General features: G+C 42.0%; 1 protein-coding gene across 2 annotated transcripts in view; it reads left to right on the forward strand.

Moving 5' to 3' along the window:
- Positions 1-2,601: 2,601 nt before the first annotated feature.
- The window catches only part of MATN2 (matrilin 2), a 66,610-nt gene continuing 50,796 nt past the window's right edge, over positions 2,602-18,415 (forward strand). For both annotated transcript variants that reach the window (XM_082755272.1, XM_082755273.1), the window contains exons 1-2: positions 2,602-2,637; positions 10,103-10,267. In XM_082755272.1, the coding sequence (XP_082611398.1) occupies positions 10,117-10,267 (151 nt within the window). In that variant the 5' untranslated portion in view covers positions 2,602-2,637; positions 10,103-10,116. The remainder of the gene's footprint in view (positions 2,638-10,102; positions 10,268-18,415) is intronic.

Below are 18,415 nucleotides of genomic sequence, written 5' to 3' on the forward strand. Positions count from 1 at the left end.
ATGGTCATGAGTACTTTTAGGCTACACATCCATTGAAAGTGTCCAACTATCAGGAAGAGGAAGGTCTGGAAGAGTCCTGTAACAGCCGGCACAAAACTAGTTCCCTACTGTTTTTAATAATTCCCTATTCATCTGCTTTTAAGATGGAACGTACTTTCTGGAATGATTTACATTATGTCATGGCATGTGATAACTAGAAAGCAGACTACATCACTGGGAGTTTCTTCCAGACTGAGAACTATCCTTACAGATACTGAGAGAAGCCAGGAAAGGGAAGAGGAGACTCAGAAAGCCTCTGATATCTCATTGGCAATCTTCAAGCAGCTTAATAATTGCTGCAGATCAAAGCATAACTTAATAAGAGCTTTTTTCCAGGTTTTTCTAACATTGTACCTGCCAGCTTTGCTCTGCCTATCTTCCAAAAAGTTGACAGACTGAGCAATGTCTCTCCCAAAAAAAGAAGTAACACAAGTGGGAGTGGAGGGCAGTAGCTCAAGAAAAGACAAGTAGTGAAGAGACAGTGAGAATCTGCAATGTGGAAATACAGAGAATTTTGCATACCTTATTAAATAAATGAAGTAGTTGATCAACAAAGTCAAATGAAAATCTAGAGAATAAAATGCCTTTTTATATGGAGCAGGGACCATGGAGACATTCTTGCTCATGGCAGAGAGAAAAATAAGGGTTGCAAACATCTCTGATTCTGGGAGCGGGATATTTTGGAGCATCAGCCCTCAAAACAAAGACACAAAGCACAAGAGCTGTTTGAGGAGCTGGGATGGGGAGATGCAAGAAGTCTCTGGTGTATGCCATGAGCCTGACTACACACGTGGTAGAAGGTGTGACCTGCACAACCCAAACAGAGGCCATGTAACTGCCCCGTGCCAGGCTCATTCATCAAGCTGCTTGTCCAACAAAGGTCTCCCTGTCTTCTAAGCTCTCTCTTACAGAACGAATCAATGCCCTAGCATGCTGACTCACTGCCTTCATACCCCTGCCCATCTTCTCCAGCTGTGATACCTTGTGTGTGTTCAATCTGCCAAGAGCAGCAGGCTGCACAGCGTCTGCAAATAGCTAGTGCTGGGATTTCTTCTGTACAAATTGGAGCTGAAGCTGCCAAGCTGAGCCTCTGCATGCTCAAGTCATCTTCTCATCACGACTCTTGCTCTCCTGCTTCGTGTCTCTCTCTAGCAACCTGGTAAATCAAGCCACAGCACAATAAAATCTTTGGGATACAGATTGTGTATTTTGAGCCTACAGAGCATTAATTGGCACTCTGGCTGGGGCCTCTTCCTATGCTGCATTACAAAGGATGAAACAGAACATGCAAACCGTTCTGCACCTGGCTTCGCTGAGTTTGTTGTAATGTCTATCCACAGGACTGTTAGTTTAGCTGTCTTTTTATTTTTACTTTTGCCTTTCTTCTAGCTACAGGAGAGATTCAGGAGACAGTGCTCAGCAGGAAAGATGGGGTGAATCTGGCTCCTCTTGGTTTGAGATATGCTCGTCATTTACACCTCTCTTTCTGGGGATTAGATTTCATACGCAATTATTGTGCCTTGCCAAACTCAACAAAATTAGCCCAGCTGATTTGCAAAGTTTGTTCACCTCCTGAGCAGCACTGGGAGGTACAACCCGTCTCTCTTTGACCTGCCTCGCACCCCATGCAGCGTGCATTCTTGTAACGTGGATTTGCAGGGCTGAGAGGTTTCAGAGCTTCTTGTTGGAAGCAGCGAACCCAGTTCATCTTTGTTGTGCTTGCTTTCGCTGTTTTCACTTGTTTGTTAACCTGAAAAAAATAAAATAAAAAAAAAAAAAAGAAGTAACAGTTGCTTTGGAACAAAGCTGGATTTTTTTGTTCTTCACGCATAATAAAGCTGTGTTGATGTAAAACCCATGCTTTGCTGTTTCCACCTGGACTCCTGACCGTGCAGCTGCAGGGCCAGCAAAGCAGTGCCCGTTCCCTGTTCCCGACCCCATTACCCCACCAGCTCCCGCAGCCTTTCCCCCGACGGGGCTGCCACCAGCTCGCCGCCGAGGCAGCCGGCGCGGTGGAGACACGGCATGATTCACCAGGGACTGTTTGCCTTGGCCCCGGAGGCCCTCCGTGCGGGGAATGGGATTTCCATTCCCCAGCTTTTCCCTCGGTAGGCGTCCCTGGAAAGGAGCACGGCCCCGGCTCTCCTCTGCCGCCGGCTTCGCGTCCCCCTTGCTGCGGGGAGAGCCCCCGGGACGGGGCAGGGACAGGTCTGAGAGAGGAGGAGGACGGAGGGAGGGGGACGGGGACGAGGTGCAGGGGGGGCTCGGGGCTGAGATTTCAACCGGTGGGGAGGGACGGAGGGAGGGAGAGGGGCCGGCAGCCCGTGTCCGTGAGGGGACGGGCGGCGAGGAGCGGGTCCCGGCTCCTGTGAGGACCGCGTCCCTTCGGGTGCAGGCTGAGGAGAGCGGCTCCCCGGCCCCCCGCGGCTGCCTCCCGGAGAAAAGGCGGCCGGGGCGGGTCGGGCAGCGAGCCTGGTTCCTCCCGAGGGGCCACCCCTCCGCCGGACACCGCTCGGGGCTGCCCGGGGCCGTGGCGAGGAGGAGGAGGCGCTGCCCTGCTCGCAGCCGCCCCGAGGAGCGGCCCCGGCAGCCCCCCAGGTAAGGGCGGAGGAGCCGGGACCCCCGGGGTGGGCAGAGGGAGGGCGAGGAGAGGGGTCCCGGCTGGGGAGGGAGCGGGCAGCGGGGTCCTGCCGGGGGGATTCGCCCGGTTTTAAGCTCGCTGAGGAATTGGGGGCGCTTTACCTGGAAGGGTTGATGAAGGAGAGATCTCGCAGGTGGCCCCCCCGGCTTCCCGCAGGACGGGGCTCGGCCTCCGGGGTGGGGAAGGGGCGACGGGCAGCGTGCTGAGGGTCGTGTGCCGGGAACCCGGCCTAGGTGGTGCTCCTAATCCTATAAAAAATCGCTGTGGCACCCCTAATGACCACCCAGTCCTGTTTCCGAGCACAGTACTTGCAGGGTTTGACCGACCCGTGCCTTTACGCTCAGCAGTGGGGTGGAGTTGGCTCAGAAGGAGGATTGCAACCCCCTGGTTAATCTAAGGCTTCCTAAATGCCTGGGTCTGCTTTCTGGGCCATCACTCAGTGATCCTGACTGAGATCTGAAAAGGGGGCATGCTGCTTTAGGTGTTACAGCTGTGCTGCTGTCACGAAGCTGACGACTTCGGAAGAAATTAACATACCGAGTCTCATCAAGATCTTAATAAACTACACGTTTGTCTTTTTCACAAAATCCTGAAACTTTTGATACAAAATAATTTGTGAATGGTATGCTATTCTTATATCAGCCTTAAGCACTAGCTTTCTCAGCTTTTTCTCATGTACTATATACCAATATCATTATAGGCATATCCATCAAATTAAATTTGATTTATTTTACAACTTTAGGAAACACAGCACTTAATCACATATGGCTAAGATCCTAAATCCTGCAGATGATATTCACATAGTTTACGTGAGTCTTTCCATTGACTTCTCTGGGATTTCTCACAAACAAACCCCGCACACAGACACACTCTAGTGCTTATGAGCTGGGACCCAGCTGTAATTGTAAAGATGCTTCAGTCAGTCTGTGCAAACTAGGGAAAGGCTAATCAGCTCTAAATGCTCTCCCATGACTTATAAACTATCTCCATGGGAAGGTAAAGCACTAACCACTGCTATTTAATTATGATCTGCACATCATTAACAAGCTCCCTTAATACAGTGTACTCATTGTGGGGTTGTGCTTTCTTAATGAGTAAGGGGTTTTATATCCCCAAATTATTGTTTTGCCTTGCTGCTGGTACTGGGGTCAGTGTGGGTTTGCGAGTATGTTTTAGAGCTACTGGATCTTTTTTGTAAAGAAAAACTTTCTGTTTGCAATTAGGAGCAGTCCATTATGGTTTGTGACTGTACTTCACGGAGGCAAAACTAAGCAGCCCGCATACATATTATATGTCATATAATATATGCTTTCCTATAATTTCCTTCTCTGAGTTGTAAAAGTGAAATTTCTCAGCTTTGCCATGCTACTCTTCCGCGAACTTAGTGGAAACTCTGATGTGTCGATCCAATTCAGTACCAGAAAGTGCAAATAATCCTGCCCCTAAAGAACAAGATAATGAAAAGGTCTGTTGTCCAACTGGCAACTGAAGAAAACTGTAACATGGAGATTGATGCTGTCATAAAGCAAGAATTCCCACTGCTAAGGCTTGCCGTCTGACCACTGGAAACTATGCAGAGTAAACCATACTATGGGTGCACTGTTCTACAACATCGCTCTTAACTTTTATATGGCAAGCCTCTGAAATGATTGTAATGATTGCCAGCTTCTGCTCCAAGCAGGGGTTGAACCTGATGACCTCCAGAGGTCCCTTCTTACCTCAGTTTGTCTGTGATTCTGTGATTTTGTAGTTATTAGTTCTACCACAGTGTTAGCAGGAAGTCTATATGTGGTTTAGATGAATGAGTTAAAAATAAGATCTCCGAATGTTCCTTATTTTGTTAGTAGAAAATTAAATTATACCTGTAGCACATGTACTCTAAGCCCTTCAGATAATCAAGTCCATTGTGCAGAAGTCCTAATACGATATTTATACCTCACAACAAAATGTAACACATACTTAGTATATTGCTCTTTGCTTTTTCTGATAAGCTGTGTGTTCTGGTGTGCGTACTCATCACATGTGTGTGTTTCTGCCCTCCATGCTTGAACAGGCAAGCTGTTCTCCCCCCATCCACAGAATTTCTCTGCCTGCTGCCAGAATGTGGCTGCCCTTATACATTCTATACTCTGTAGCATCTTCAGCCACGCTGCATATGGGAACTCAAGCACAGTGCAGGGCTTGTGGCAGTAGCTGGCTGACCACTTCATGTCATTCACCTCCCTTCTAGGAACTGCTCTGGAACGTGGTTTGGGTCTTCCCATTTCTGTTTTGAGACGTAAGTTTATTACCCTGCCGTGTTTTATTTTATTAACTCGGGACATAACCTGGGTGTGAGCATTTGCAGCAGCAGTCAGAATAATTAGGTGCACAACTTCTGGTTCTGAACCCACTGAAAACTTGGGTTGCTCTTACTGTCTGGACGCTCGTTATCTTAGATTGGCAAGGGACTGTTTGGTGTTGCTGAGTCAGCAATTAGTTTTATTCTGAGGCGGCTTGCAGTGCTGTTATGGAAGGTCTTTGCATTTGGGTTGTCTGTCTCAGAACACACCCAAATCACTAATTGGCTTATAGATAATGGTTTTCCCAAGTTCTTCTCATGCTCCTGACAGCACAAATGGCCAAAGTTAGCCCCTTAGAAGGAGCTAATGAATGTGTTAACAAGGGAGTGCTGCTCTGCCACTCTCCAGGACTTGGTTGCATCCTAGGTAGGTTCACGCACTCTTCTGCAGGTAGTGCCTGCTATCAGGACTGGGGAACAGACAAGGAATTTACAGATGTGGAGCTCCTTCAACCTTGTTCCCTCTCAGCGGCTCAACTGTATCAGTAACTTGTGGTTGACAGCCATGGTTTTAGGGAAGTTGTACCCATGCTGTTCTCCTGAGCCTAATGAAGACCTGCGTGTGCAATAAGGACTCATAAAAGATCCATTTCATCTGGGGGAACAGCATTATGTAGAGTGTTCCTTTGTAAGGACGAAGGCAGGATGGTGCTCCTTGCTGATGTGCTAAATATCCTCCTGATTGTGTCTGGCTGCAACCCACAACACCTGCATAGCTAGGGACAGATATTTTCCAGTGCAGGGCTCTGAGGAACTCCACAGCTATTTTTCAGAACTGAAAAGTGCCTGCATCAGCAATCTGGTCCAGAAAGATGGAGGAAATTATTAATACACTGTGTCCTGACACCCATGCCACACACAGTGATTTCAGTGAGTAATGGACCAGTAATGCATGTGCTGGCTTGTGGTAGTGGAATACCCTGGAACACGTTCTAACTGATAGTTAACGGGGCCCTAAAGTGCCTGCAGTCCTAGTTTTTATCTTATTATTATTTTTTAATTTCTGAGGTGGTAGAAATGAGGTATTTTGTGTCTTGCATGCAATAGGGGCTGATTGGTTTTCCAAGTAGCTTGCAGTGCTTGCTGACCCGATTTTATTGACTCACGTTGATCGGTTGCAGGTTCTTTAACTTCAGGAAAAGCTTTTGGATTTAACCACAGTTTGCTCTTATCTTAAAAAATGGGTGGATGATGAGGAGTGCTGAAAGGGCTTCAGAATGTTCTTGCTTTTATGCATTTGTGATCTTTACATCAAGAATACTGAAGTTAGATCTGCAGGCAGCTTAATGGAGGTAAATGTCTGTCTTAACTATCATACAAGGAAAGCTGAAGGCAGCCTGTAGTAAATTGCCCCTTCTGTGCACAGAGCTGATTTCAGTAGCAGCTGGAGAGTGGGTGGGGCAGGGGCTTGTGGGGTTAGAGGGTCTGATTTAGCCTCGGGAAGGAACTTGTCCCACACAAGAAGGAAGGAGACCACCCAGAAGAGTGGGAGGTGGAACATCTTACTATCCAGGTTTCCCGATTTCTTTTTGGACGTGATCTGCCCAGCAAGACCTGAATGAAAAAGCGGTGGCCTTCAAAGCCAATGGAAAGTTTTCCTAATTCCTGTGTGAAAGAAATTTCCCTATAATGGAGTAAGAGATGGAAGAACTCGGACTTTAGCACAAGTCACAGAGTGCCTCTCCTCCCTTGACATTGTTTATGAGATATCACAGGAAAGAGGACAGATCTTAAAAACATGCACCGTGTGATGGAGAAGGTCATTGATTTATCACCACTGGCTCTGAATATCCAGTAGAGCCTCTACTCAAAATGCAGCCATTAATCCCTTGTGACAAGACTTCCATGGAAACATATTTTAAAGGATAGAAACAGGCATGTGGTGTTTGAATATTGTCCAGTGGAGGAAGTATGTATTTTAAAGATGAAGTCACGATTTCATTTTTTCAATATTCTTATACTGTAATTCGTGAAAGTTGAAAATGCATTAGAGGGCTTAAAAAATAATCTGGTGCTCAGCCTGGGTGAGCCGCGTCTTGCCACACCTTCTCCTGGTGCCTTTGGCTTTTGAGGTGTTTGTCATACACCAGATTGGTTTTTGTCTGCCCCGTTGAGTTGTCTCCTGATAGCACAGTCATGAATATTCCTGCTGTAGCAGCCAGAATTGAAGGGCTTGAAACATATTTTCCAGAGAGCCACTGAAATTTGGTGTTTGTAACTTTGGGAACACGCTCTTAGTTTGGTAGAGCAAGGGTTAGCCAGCACTGTGATGCTACAGAGAGCTGTGCCAGCAGCCTGGCTTAGCCTGCTGGGAAAATGAGGTGTTAAATACCAAGTGTGGTACAATAAACACTATCCAGCTTCACCAGTGAAGACAGCAGACCTTGCAGAAGACCCAGAAAATAAACAGAGAACCGTGGGAGGGCTGTACACATGGAAGCTGTGTGACCACAGTGCAGGCTGATTGTGTGAAAGCGCAAGCAGCAGTGGGCACAAATATGTACCTGGAACTAGAGCAAAGCACCCGAGTCTGGAGTGCCATCACCGCAGGGAAGAGGTCCAGAAGTTTTCAGTTCAGATTCAAGGTGGCAGGAGAAGAGCACAGGCTTGGATCGGTGGTGCCTTCTATCACGTATACTTATATACTCTCACGTATACTTTATATACTATACTTTACACACACATAAGGAGCTGTGTTTTCTGAAGAAAAATGAAATACTATGAAGCAGGAGAAGCTATGCTAAGCTTGAATAAAAAGATCTCCAGAAAACTAGGTACTGTTATTCAGTTCCTCTATCTCTTTAGTACCCTTTACTTGTCACCACTGACTTGTAAAATCATGCAGAATTGAACTTTTTTTTTTTTTTTAATACATCTCATAATTCAGTGAAAGCTAATGAATGATCACTTAGGAATTTTGGTTTATCTGGTCAGCTAATCATATGATATTTGCATGCTTTATAAACATTTTCCTAGTAGAATTCAAATATTTAGAACCGCAGCAAACACTTGTTTTTTCTGATTTCTGAAGTCGCTTGTGGGCAGAGTTGATCCTAGTGAAGTTGTCACCAAATATAAAAGATTGCTATGAAGGTATAAACTATGTTAAGGGGCAGATTGTAGGAGAGTTAGGTTGGCGGTACTTTGCAGAGCTGGGAGGGTGGTCCTTAATTCTTTGTCACAGTTTTCTTTGGTCACAGGACAGTTCAGTGATGCTCTCTGAAGGTGCTCTGCCACAGCACTCTTGGTTCTCTGCTAATGCAACATCAGGAACAGGTGAAATGGCTTTTCTTACAGAACTAGCATGTCCTTGAGGTTCGTTTACCTACTGGTCCTAACCAGCAGGCCAGAAGAAAGGATACCCCCTTGCAGAGCCCTGTATTTGTTGCTGATGGCCTTGAGAAGTGAGAAGACAACCCGGGAGCAGCTTTTAGCAGTAACAACTGTTGCATCCAGCAAAATATGGTCCCGTTTTCAGCAGTGCATGCTGTTTACAGAGTCCATCTGTTTCTGACTAGAGCACTGGAACTGCTCTACCCATAATACCATCCAGCTGTCCATGCTGCTGGGGCTCCAAAATCTTACTGCTTAGTGGCAACTATTTACATAAACTCTGCCCTATTTTGAATGTTCTTAAATCATATGTTACTGAGTGATATTAAACATGTAAACGTGGTTGGGCAAAAGCCCCGTTCATTTTGCCCTATGGCATGTACACCAGAACATTGTGTACGTATTTGGGGGTGCCAAGTAGGAAACACAAAAGGAAAAATAGATTGGTACACAGAAAATAGTACCATGTGTATACGGTTGTGTGGGAAAGACTTAAGAAAAATTGATAAAAACGTCTTTATTAGAGAGAAAATATTTCCATAGAATTTTGTATCCTACTAGTGGGTGCCTCATGGTGGTGAAAAAATGTAATTCTCTTACTGAAGCTGGGCATTGAGTTGTCTTCTGTTATAGATCTGTGGCTCTGTGTAACTATGCTTTTCAGGCTTAGGACCCTATCAAAATTGTTTTCATTATTTTAGTTATTTAGCCAAAAATTTGCACTGCTTGTGAGGTTGCCACTGCTTCAGGTAGAACAGTCCTGTTTTTGTTGTGAAATTGGGTAGCTTTATCCATCTCTTGCATCATCTTTTGACCAAGCTTCATCATATCGCCAGTTCCAAGGCTGAGCTTAGCTCCTGCGAAATGCTCTCTTCACAACACATATCAATCAAGATTAAAAAATTAAAACCAAAATAGTTTTGGGGGAAGGTAGAAGGAATAGACATCTGAAAATGCCACCTACAGGGGACATGGACAGAAGATGGGTCTTTAGCATCTCAGCTATCTGCTTGTGGACAGAGTCAGCCATGGCTTTTGATGGTTCCTTAAGAAACTCCTGGACATTAATCATCTCTTAGTAGAGGGATTTTGCTGGTTAATTTGTTCCTTGTTATGAAAAAATCTTCTTAACTTGGGGCAACCTCATTGCTAATCTTCAGAAGTCATCTTCTTGAGTAAACAAGGCTCATTCTGTACTTTTACCTTCATGCTAACAATCAAGAACAGACTTTTGAAAGAGAAGCACAAGCTGTTTCCAGTTCATATTCACAGTTACTGTTTCTGGAGTATATTAATTTCTCTTGTCTTATTCTCCAAAATGTTCTGAAGCAAGTATCTATCAGACCACAAGAACCATTAAACATCTGACAAAATGCACGCTACATGGACTGCTGAGTAGAATAATTAAAATTTATTTGTGGCCTCATATCCATTTGTGCTAACAAGCTCACTGAAAGAAAGTTCCTTTCTTGTTTTAAAAATAATTGATTTTTACAGATACGTCTAAGAGTTGATAGATTTACAATTTTAGCTATGAAATTCAACTACCAATATACATGAAGACTATGCAGGGTCTGCTAACTGCTACTTTATCATATAGATCTTCTTTCTTGAACGTGTAGGCATACCAGTATATCTACGTGTTGGTGTGCGATGGTTTGGAAGCAACACAACTGGGTGGTTGACGTGGTTGTAGTGTATCTTTTCACGTAATCACAGAGCCCGTCTCCTTCTCTCCTTTATTGCAGTTTTGCATCCTGGAATGTCCCTCTACTTCTTGAAAATGCAGAAAATGGTTGCATGCTTCTTCTTGCTGTTTGGGCACATGCTGCTTTCCACTGGCTCTGTCATGGCAAAAGATCTCCCCGGAGGACATTTCACCCGAAGGGATGTTAACTCACAATCTCTACTAGGTAAGTTACAAAAAGAACAAACCAAAGCAAAATAACAACCACCACTAAAAGCCATCTCAAGTATAAAGATAATAAAGATAAAAGGCATGAGCATTGGCCAAACCTTGGCTGAGTTAGTTTGTAACAGTTTTCAGGCAGGAATATGAGTTGACCTAGCAGCTCTTGAAAGAAGGTGTTTACTTTTGGGATATTAGAACTACTTTATATATAAGTGCCATGAAATAAATATTTGCTACAGGACTCGTACTGGAAAAAAAAAAAAGCCTTGTTCTCAGTGTTTAGAGAAAATATGTTTGGTGCATGGAGGTTTTGTCAAAGCTGGTTTTTTGTTTGTTTGTTTGTTTGTTTGTTTTTTAATCATGCAAGCAACCTTTAGCTTTTTATATGTGCTTTGAGTAAGGGTGACTGAACTAAAATCATTAGCTATTGAAATGGGGCTTCTCGTTACATTACCTGATGTTAATCGTTTCATTCTGTCGAGTTGATTTTATTTATAATGAGTAGCTCATTTTTCCTGTTTTGCCATAAATCTGAGGACAGAATTTGGCAGTCAGCTTGTGTCTGTCATATTTTAAAACATAGGTTCATCTCTCTCATTGATCGTTGCCAGTTCCCTTTCTTACTGTCTCTTTCAGAAGTAATAGATGTGGTCTTGAGATGCTTGGGGTTCAGCAACTGGAGGCTGAAAACCACAGCTGTAGAGACCTAATCCATCTGAAGGCATGGATGTGGAACAGCAAGGAGAAACGCTCCTATTCATGCGTTATTCAACAAGACTTTTAACCTTTCTAAGATCTTAAACTCCAAAATGAGATTAAATAATAGTCTCTCCTGAAACTTTAGAGTCTCCAGCAAATATGTTATGTTATTATTTCAATAAATGAACTGTCTCCCTACAAAATGAATGCAATAGTAAGGTGCAATGTGGAGAAACTAACAGGTGTCATGTTTCTCAGCTTGCCTTTTTTTTTTCTGTGATTTTTTTTTTTAAATTCTTTTATAGTCTCTTTTCCATATTTTAAATGATAGAAAATACATTAAAAGTATTAGCACCAGATATGAAGTCAAAATGTACAGATTAAATTATTTCTTTCTTATTTCAAAAGCCGAGAAATTCTGTGGGCCCTGCATTTGGAAATTCCTGTATTCCTCTTCAGTTTGGCATGTGCAGGATGCAAACAGTATTGGCAGCTCTGGCTGAAAGAACCTTTTTGAGACATTAAATGATGCAAGAAACTTGGGACACTCTCTGGTCCAGCCCATAAAACTACGTGGCAGTTTGGAGTCAGCCTCTTGGACCTTGCATTCTGTTACAATAATTTAGGTCACCTGCTTCAAATTCTGCAGTTGCATACATGTATGAGCAGTGGCACAGTTAAAACGTGCCTCTCTGCAAAGAACAGAATGTGTAAAATGCATGCCATTCTGCTCGAAAGCTGCACTGTTCTTTAAATGACATGAGGAAGAGCTGGGCCAAATCGTGATCTCAATGGCATCAATTATATTGACTTAATAAAATCACTCAGACTTAGAGCAATTTAACAGGGATTAGAAGCTGTTCCATTCTATATAATATATATATTACAAATAGTGGCAATGACAGTTGCTGCTGTTGTGGAAAGACTTGGTTGGCAGGCAAAAATGAGCAAAGAACCAACAGATATATGGAAAAGCAATACAAGTTAAGCAGTTTTTGTTGGGTGGAGGTCTCTGTTTCTAGGACAAAAATGAAGGATTATGTGTTGTTAGTATTCGTAGCATCAAAATAATTTTATTCTTTTTTTTTTTTCTCCATTTTACCAATTTTTAAAACAAAAGTGCACTGCCGTGACAGGTATTTACTGGTAAAATACTAGCAGTGGCTATGTGCAAAAGAAAAATTCCTTGCTGCAGGAAGCTGGCAATATAAATAAGCAAAATGGAACAAATGAAAAATCCTGTGGTATTATCCAAATAGAGATACAAATACTTTGGGATCTGGCTTCAGGAGGATTTAGTTTTTTGGCAACCATACACTCATCCTTCATAGATTTTTTAATTATCTTGTTAGGGCTAATAGAGTATAGGAAGGAAATTCTAAGGAAGCTTTCAGAAGGAATGAGCTATGTCTTTTCTATGTTTTTCTTATCCCCAGTCTTTCTGCTAAACCTCAGTGTGTACTGTTTTCGTTTTGTAGAACTTTGCTTAGCTTCAGATTGTTTAGAATTATCACTATAGCTAATAATTTCCATTAAAATCTGATATCTTGTGTGCAATTGAACACAAAGCTTTTGGAAATCAGTGTGGCCTTTGAGAGCCAAACTGCCTCGAGTGGATTTGACTTTTTGCACTTCTCTTTCCTTAAACCCTGAAACAACCTCCTGAGTATTTAAAACCTGTCAACTATACTGATTTGGTTGACTCCATGAACATTTTCCTAAATCATTCTTGCAGCATATTAGCTGTAGAATGTGAGTAGTTTGTTTAGAGATAAAAAGTATTTGTCTATTTCTCATATTCACAGAACATGTATTACATTGTTGGACAGTAATGTATTAATGTAGGTATATTCATGTTTGGAGTGGAGCGGTGTCCTAACGACCATGTGAAATAACAGAAAAAGATGGGATGGCCTGTGGAAATCTTTTTTTCTGAAGCAGAGGGCAGTCCCTTCTCCCTTTAAATGACAAACAAACTAAAACTTACCTTCTCTTTCCTCTTATCAATAATCTGATCCTGAGTATTGGATCTTTTGGCTTATCCTGATACCTCAAAGGAAATTAATCTTTTTGCTTCAGAATCTTCTCTTTTAAGGGTTTTACAAGAGCTCTGAAGAGTTTTTACTTAGCTGTCTGACGAAATCATTGTTCCTGCTGAGTGCAGCTGTTTTGTTAGATTACACACAGATCAGTGAAAGCACAGTTTGCCAAGTTAGTGTTGCTTTTTGGATACTAAAGAAAAGCAGTGATGGAAATATAGTTGGCTACATGTTTTTAAATATAAAATTAAGTCTATTATGTTAGCTAATTTCCTTCAGGTATAACTGAGATGTACTTCTGCACTTAAATGGATAGACTGGCCAAGCTCTGTATCAGTTGCCCAGAGAGGTGATCCCAGTACTGGGATTTCAAGGCTGTGGTCCAAAATCCACAGCACCTTTCAGCAGGTTCCAGGTTCAGAAGTTGCACATACCCAGTCCTTTTAAGATGCAGCCTTTTTTTTTTTTTTGTGCTTGATGTTGTGTGTGAGGGGAAGATGAGGGAGGGGAGCAACATCGTACTGCATTTTAGGCATTTATTGTAAAACAAAGCAAAGCAAAATTTCAAAACTGTGCAAAACCCACATGTTTTTTGGAGGTTGGCTTTTTTTGCATGAGCTCTGTTCTTGTAAACTGTGTGTATATTTCATGTCACATCAGGGGCATATTTCTTTAGAGAGCTTTGAAGTTGATGCATGGGAATAATTGAATAAGCTGTGGATTAATATTATAAGCAATGACATTCCATCCGTTCCCTAGGAATATAAAATGTGCACCTATCTGTTTTTGAAAATAACTTAAGTGAATGAAAAAAATAATCTAGGGAGCATTTCTTTATATTTTACATGATAGTAGAAGAAAGAAACTACAAGAGATTTACTATACTGCACAAAATTGAAACAAAGGGAGGGGAAAGGAGGCCAAGAGGGAAATGTTCTTGGCCCTTGTTCAGTAGAAACTGCGGCTAAACTCAAGTGTTCTTGTCTGTGTTGAATTATATTTTGCAGCAAAATATATAATGATTTATCTCTTGGTTGTATGTATAGGGTTCCACTAATAAAATGAGGGGAAGTAATTTGAAGTACACATGGCTGACTGAATTTATGAATCACTGCTAGTCTCTTAAAATTATTCCAAACATTCTTATATCCAGATCAGTTCATAAGCTTATTTGTATGCAACTTCAGGGTTCAAGAGCATTATCCAGTTAACTTTTCTGGGTTAAATTGTAGCCACAAGTGAGAAGGAAAAATACATGACGGAAGTGTGTACAGTCTGTAAGCCTTCTATGGAGTACAGAAAAGATTTCTGTGTAGTTTTGATTGAGTTTATTGGACATTTATACCCTCAGTGTTGGCATGAGTTCTCTAAATCCTGCTAATGTGGACTGCTGAACCACGTGATAGCAGCTGTAAGAATCTCATTCACAGCCTTAACATATTCATGTAATTTCTTCACATAAATGCAACCCTGTCAAGTTCTTTGGTCCTCAAAGACATTAAGCAGGGTCATTGCAACTGAAGTCTGCTTTGGAATTGAAGCTAGGATTGTGCCATGATAACTGTAGCATGTTTGTGACATGCTATGATGATATTATATCTGGGTAGATCAAAACTATTCCTGGTTATAGATAAAGGCAGGAAGAAGTTGTGAATTATATCTTCTGAGTTATCACATATTTAGTTAAAATGTAATTGAAATCCTTTTCTAATTAAAAGGTAACTAAACTTTTATAAGGATATAAGGTAATCAACTACATGCAGTTCAGATTCTTGCTAATCAAATCATAAAATTGCCATTTAAAAATAGGCATGTTATTTGTAAAGTGAGAGCAAAGCATTTTATAGTCTGCAAAATCACTTGTTTCTTCCTTCTGAGTAGTGTAGGTACAATCAGTGTGCTGGAGTGGAGTATTAGCAATTGCTTGCTTTACTTTCCAGCAGCTGGAAGGTCTGCTGAGGCTTCAAACTTCAACTTTCGTCTTAACATCTCAGCTGTCAGCCTCTTCCCAGCAATAGCTGGTATCTGTTATCTACCTGGTCTGAAGCAGCAGCAGGAGTTTCACTTGCCCAGACCCCTCCACTCTTTTAGGCTCCTGTGTTTTGTTGGCAGTGAAAGGCCCTCTCCTCTACCTGTGGCTCTCAGGCTTTGTGGTCCGCCTTGTGGCTGTGCCTCCCAAAACCCAAATAGGAGTCTGGGGAAGCAACAAGTGAGTGGTTGCCATATCCCTGCCCAGGTAGTTGTTCTTGTGGAAGTTGTTAGCCCTAAAACAGCCCAACTAATGATCCTTGTGGCTAGCTGGGGCTGTAACAAGCTTCAGGGATTTGTGTCCTGAGTCTGCTCATGTGCAGCCAGCTGTGAGGGAGATCAGAAAGCCCGGGTGCTGATTCGTGTTAGCAATTCTTAGCCACATAACAATGTTGTGCTTGCCAACTGTTGTGTTTGGATTTCACAGTTAATTTTTAAGTCATAAAATAGCATTCAATTTTCAGCCATTTAAAGAGCAATTCAGTAATTAATTTTGTATGTGATATTGGATTTCTAGTAGCACAAGGAATTTTCAATTTTTTCTGCAATAATTATGTATTGCATAAGTATAATATGTAAGATTTCCTCTGTATAGTTATTACCTCAAAGCATTTGTGCTTCTCACTTTTTTTTTAATCTCCTTCATTCTTCCTGTCTTCTCTTTTTGTTTCATTTTCTTATGCTATTACCTTTTTTCCATTTTTTCCCTTTTCCCTTTTTTTCTTCTCCTTTTTTTTTAAGTGATTTTTAAGTTTTCTACGTGGAGGAAAGAATATCTGTTGCTACAGAAAAAAACTGAGTCATGTACCAACCTGCAAATGCTCTTTGTATTTCTGAAATTTTGTTACAACCCCCACAAGTTACTGTGAAAAGCCACTTCTGTTTGAAAAAAGAGTTTGTCCTGACAGTAATTTGCAGAGTAAAATTACAAACTCCATTTTATCTTGTATATTCTCAAAGAGTGCAAAGCCTCCTTTGCATATTTTATCTGGAAGGGAGATCAGGCCAAAAAAAGAACACAGAATTTTCAAAAGTGTGGTGTTTTTGGCTTCAGTGTGGGTACTTCAGCTTAATAATTAAAACAAATAAAGAAACACAACAGAGCCCACATATGTACAAAATTAACTTGAAAATCCTGGAAACAGCATTTGCATAACCTAAGGGATAGCTCATTTTATAGGCGTGTGTGGGTAACCAGACGGTATTGTGGCTGAAGAGGGGGATTTGTTCTTTAAAATGCTTTGAAAGCTGGAGAGGACCTTATTTAAGTACTGCTGAAGTGGTAGGACTAATGATTTGCCAGTGGGTATGATGATTGCCCTATGCATTTTTGGGGGTAGTGGGAGATGCTATACGTCAGTGTCCCATGGTGCTGTTTCTGAAGCTATTCTGGAAGAGCCTAGTACTTACACTGTTACCAATGGATAGAAATATGTGGTCTCGAGTCAGCTGATCAATGAGTAATGTCGAGGTTGCTAACAGCTTTCCCCATAAACAAAGACACAAGTGGCTTAAAAAAAGTATGGATAGGAGTTTTTAAAACATTATGCTAATGTCCTGAAAGGAGGACAGCACAAACTAATTAGTCAACTCTTTTCACTGAATTTTCGACACTGCTACTAACAGCTATTTACTTGTTCTGTCTGTTCCTTCTGTAGTAATTTCTGTGTCCCTTGAGTGGCATCCAAGGTAGCTGAGCCAAGACAGAAGTTTCAGATCTTCATGGAGAAAGATATGAAGATCTCCTATAAAGCCACCTTTTTTGTGTTGGTTATGACAGATTTTTTGTTTCACAGATGTGCAGGAAACAATGGTCACAGGCAGAGTAAATGCATTTAGGTTGTTTGGGAGAACTGGATTAAAAGTGGCATTACCTCTGTGTACCACAAGGCTTCTCCATCGTGTCTCAGAAGATAAATTCCTCATCTTTTATGTGTACGAGCTACATGCAGCTGAGAGTATACAACATTTGATTCTGGTAGGATGCAGTGGGTAGATGTTGATACTGTTAGGATTGACATAGGGATACCAAGGTATTTCATTTCTCTGTCCTGGTGTTCCCCTACTGCAAGGGAAAGCAACCCTAGTTCTCTGTCCCTGGTCCTTCTGGCTATGACATCAGGGAACCAACAGTTTCCATCTAAGAAACAATAAAATCTGGAACTGAGAAACTTGAGAACATCCCTACAACATACTTTATTTTCATACCAGAGACAGCACCAGTCTCAGTAAAGAAATTGGGATAAATTAGGAGTCAATTTGGGACTTGAGTTAAAGAGACTTCACAATGATAATGACCTCGTTACTCTGGAAAAGATGACAGGGAAGTAACAGAAAAAGTGAGGTGAAATGAGAGCAAAGTAACGCACCCTTCTCCTGTGACTGGTAGTGGAGCACTTGCATGTGGAAGGAAATGGAAATGTGTGGACAAGAGCCTACTGCTGTACAGTTCTCCCAGAAGTTTTGAAAGTTCCGAAAAAAAATTGTCAGAGGCAACAAAGAGATTTCTGGAGGCTGTGTTCCATTTAGAGAGTGTTCCCAGACGAAGAAATTTGTAAGGAGGAGTGGGTGAGCTGCCAAACTCATAATGAATCTTTGGGTTGGGGCCAGAGGCCAGTGAGTTTGGGAAACATCTCAGAGCAAGGATGGTGCCAGGGAGTATGGGGGCAGGTCTTGGACCCATGGTCTGTCCCACAGCTGGGAAGAGGTGGAGTCACCTGCAGGACCAAGTGCAGCACATACGTGTGCCAGGTAAGGGGTACCGAGCAGTCCCCAACACCTACTTCAGGAGCTAGGGATGGTTGTATCTGAAATCCACCAAAACACCCTTTTCCCTGTCTTTCAATTAGAATGAGAAAAGAGGTGAAAGTAAGCTTGCAGAAGGTATCTCACTAGAGCCAAGAAGTGCTTGGAATTATTGCTATTTTTCATTTATTCCTGGCAACAGCCACAAAATGTGTTTTCCAAACAGGAACACTATCACATTTACTGCTGTGTGCTTCATGCTTGAGTTTTGCTAAGGAAGCTACTGCACTTTCCTAGAAGGTGTATGTAGAGAGTATGTACATATGCCTTTCTTCCCATTACAGTGTCTTACTCCTGGAATAAGTGTGAAAGAATTGCAAATTTGAGTATAGTGTGCTTGCTCAATTGTAACAACAAGACAGTCAAACCTTCTGATTGAACTGAGAAATCTTTTGGAAATATCTGTACCTGTCAAACCCTGTCAGATTAACTTTCTGGATGGATACTCAGCCAGGGAAAACCAGAATTCTGGAACTTTAAGAAGAAATAATTGATACCATCAGGTTCACACATTTTGCAACAAATTTGGTACCAAGGTTTGTAAAGAAAGAAATTGTAAAGAAAAGAAAAGCAAGTAA

Source organism: Aythya marila (genome assembly GCF_965140915.1).
Source record: "Aythya marila genome assembly, chromosome: 2".
NCBI classification, from domain to species: Eukaryota; Metazoa; Chordata; class Aves; order Anseriformes; family Anatidae; genus Aythya; species Aythya marila.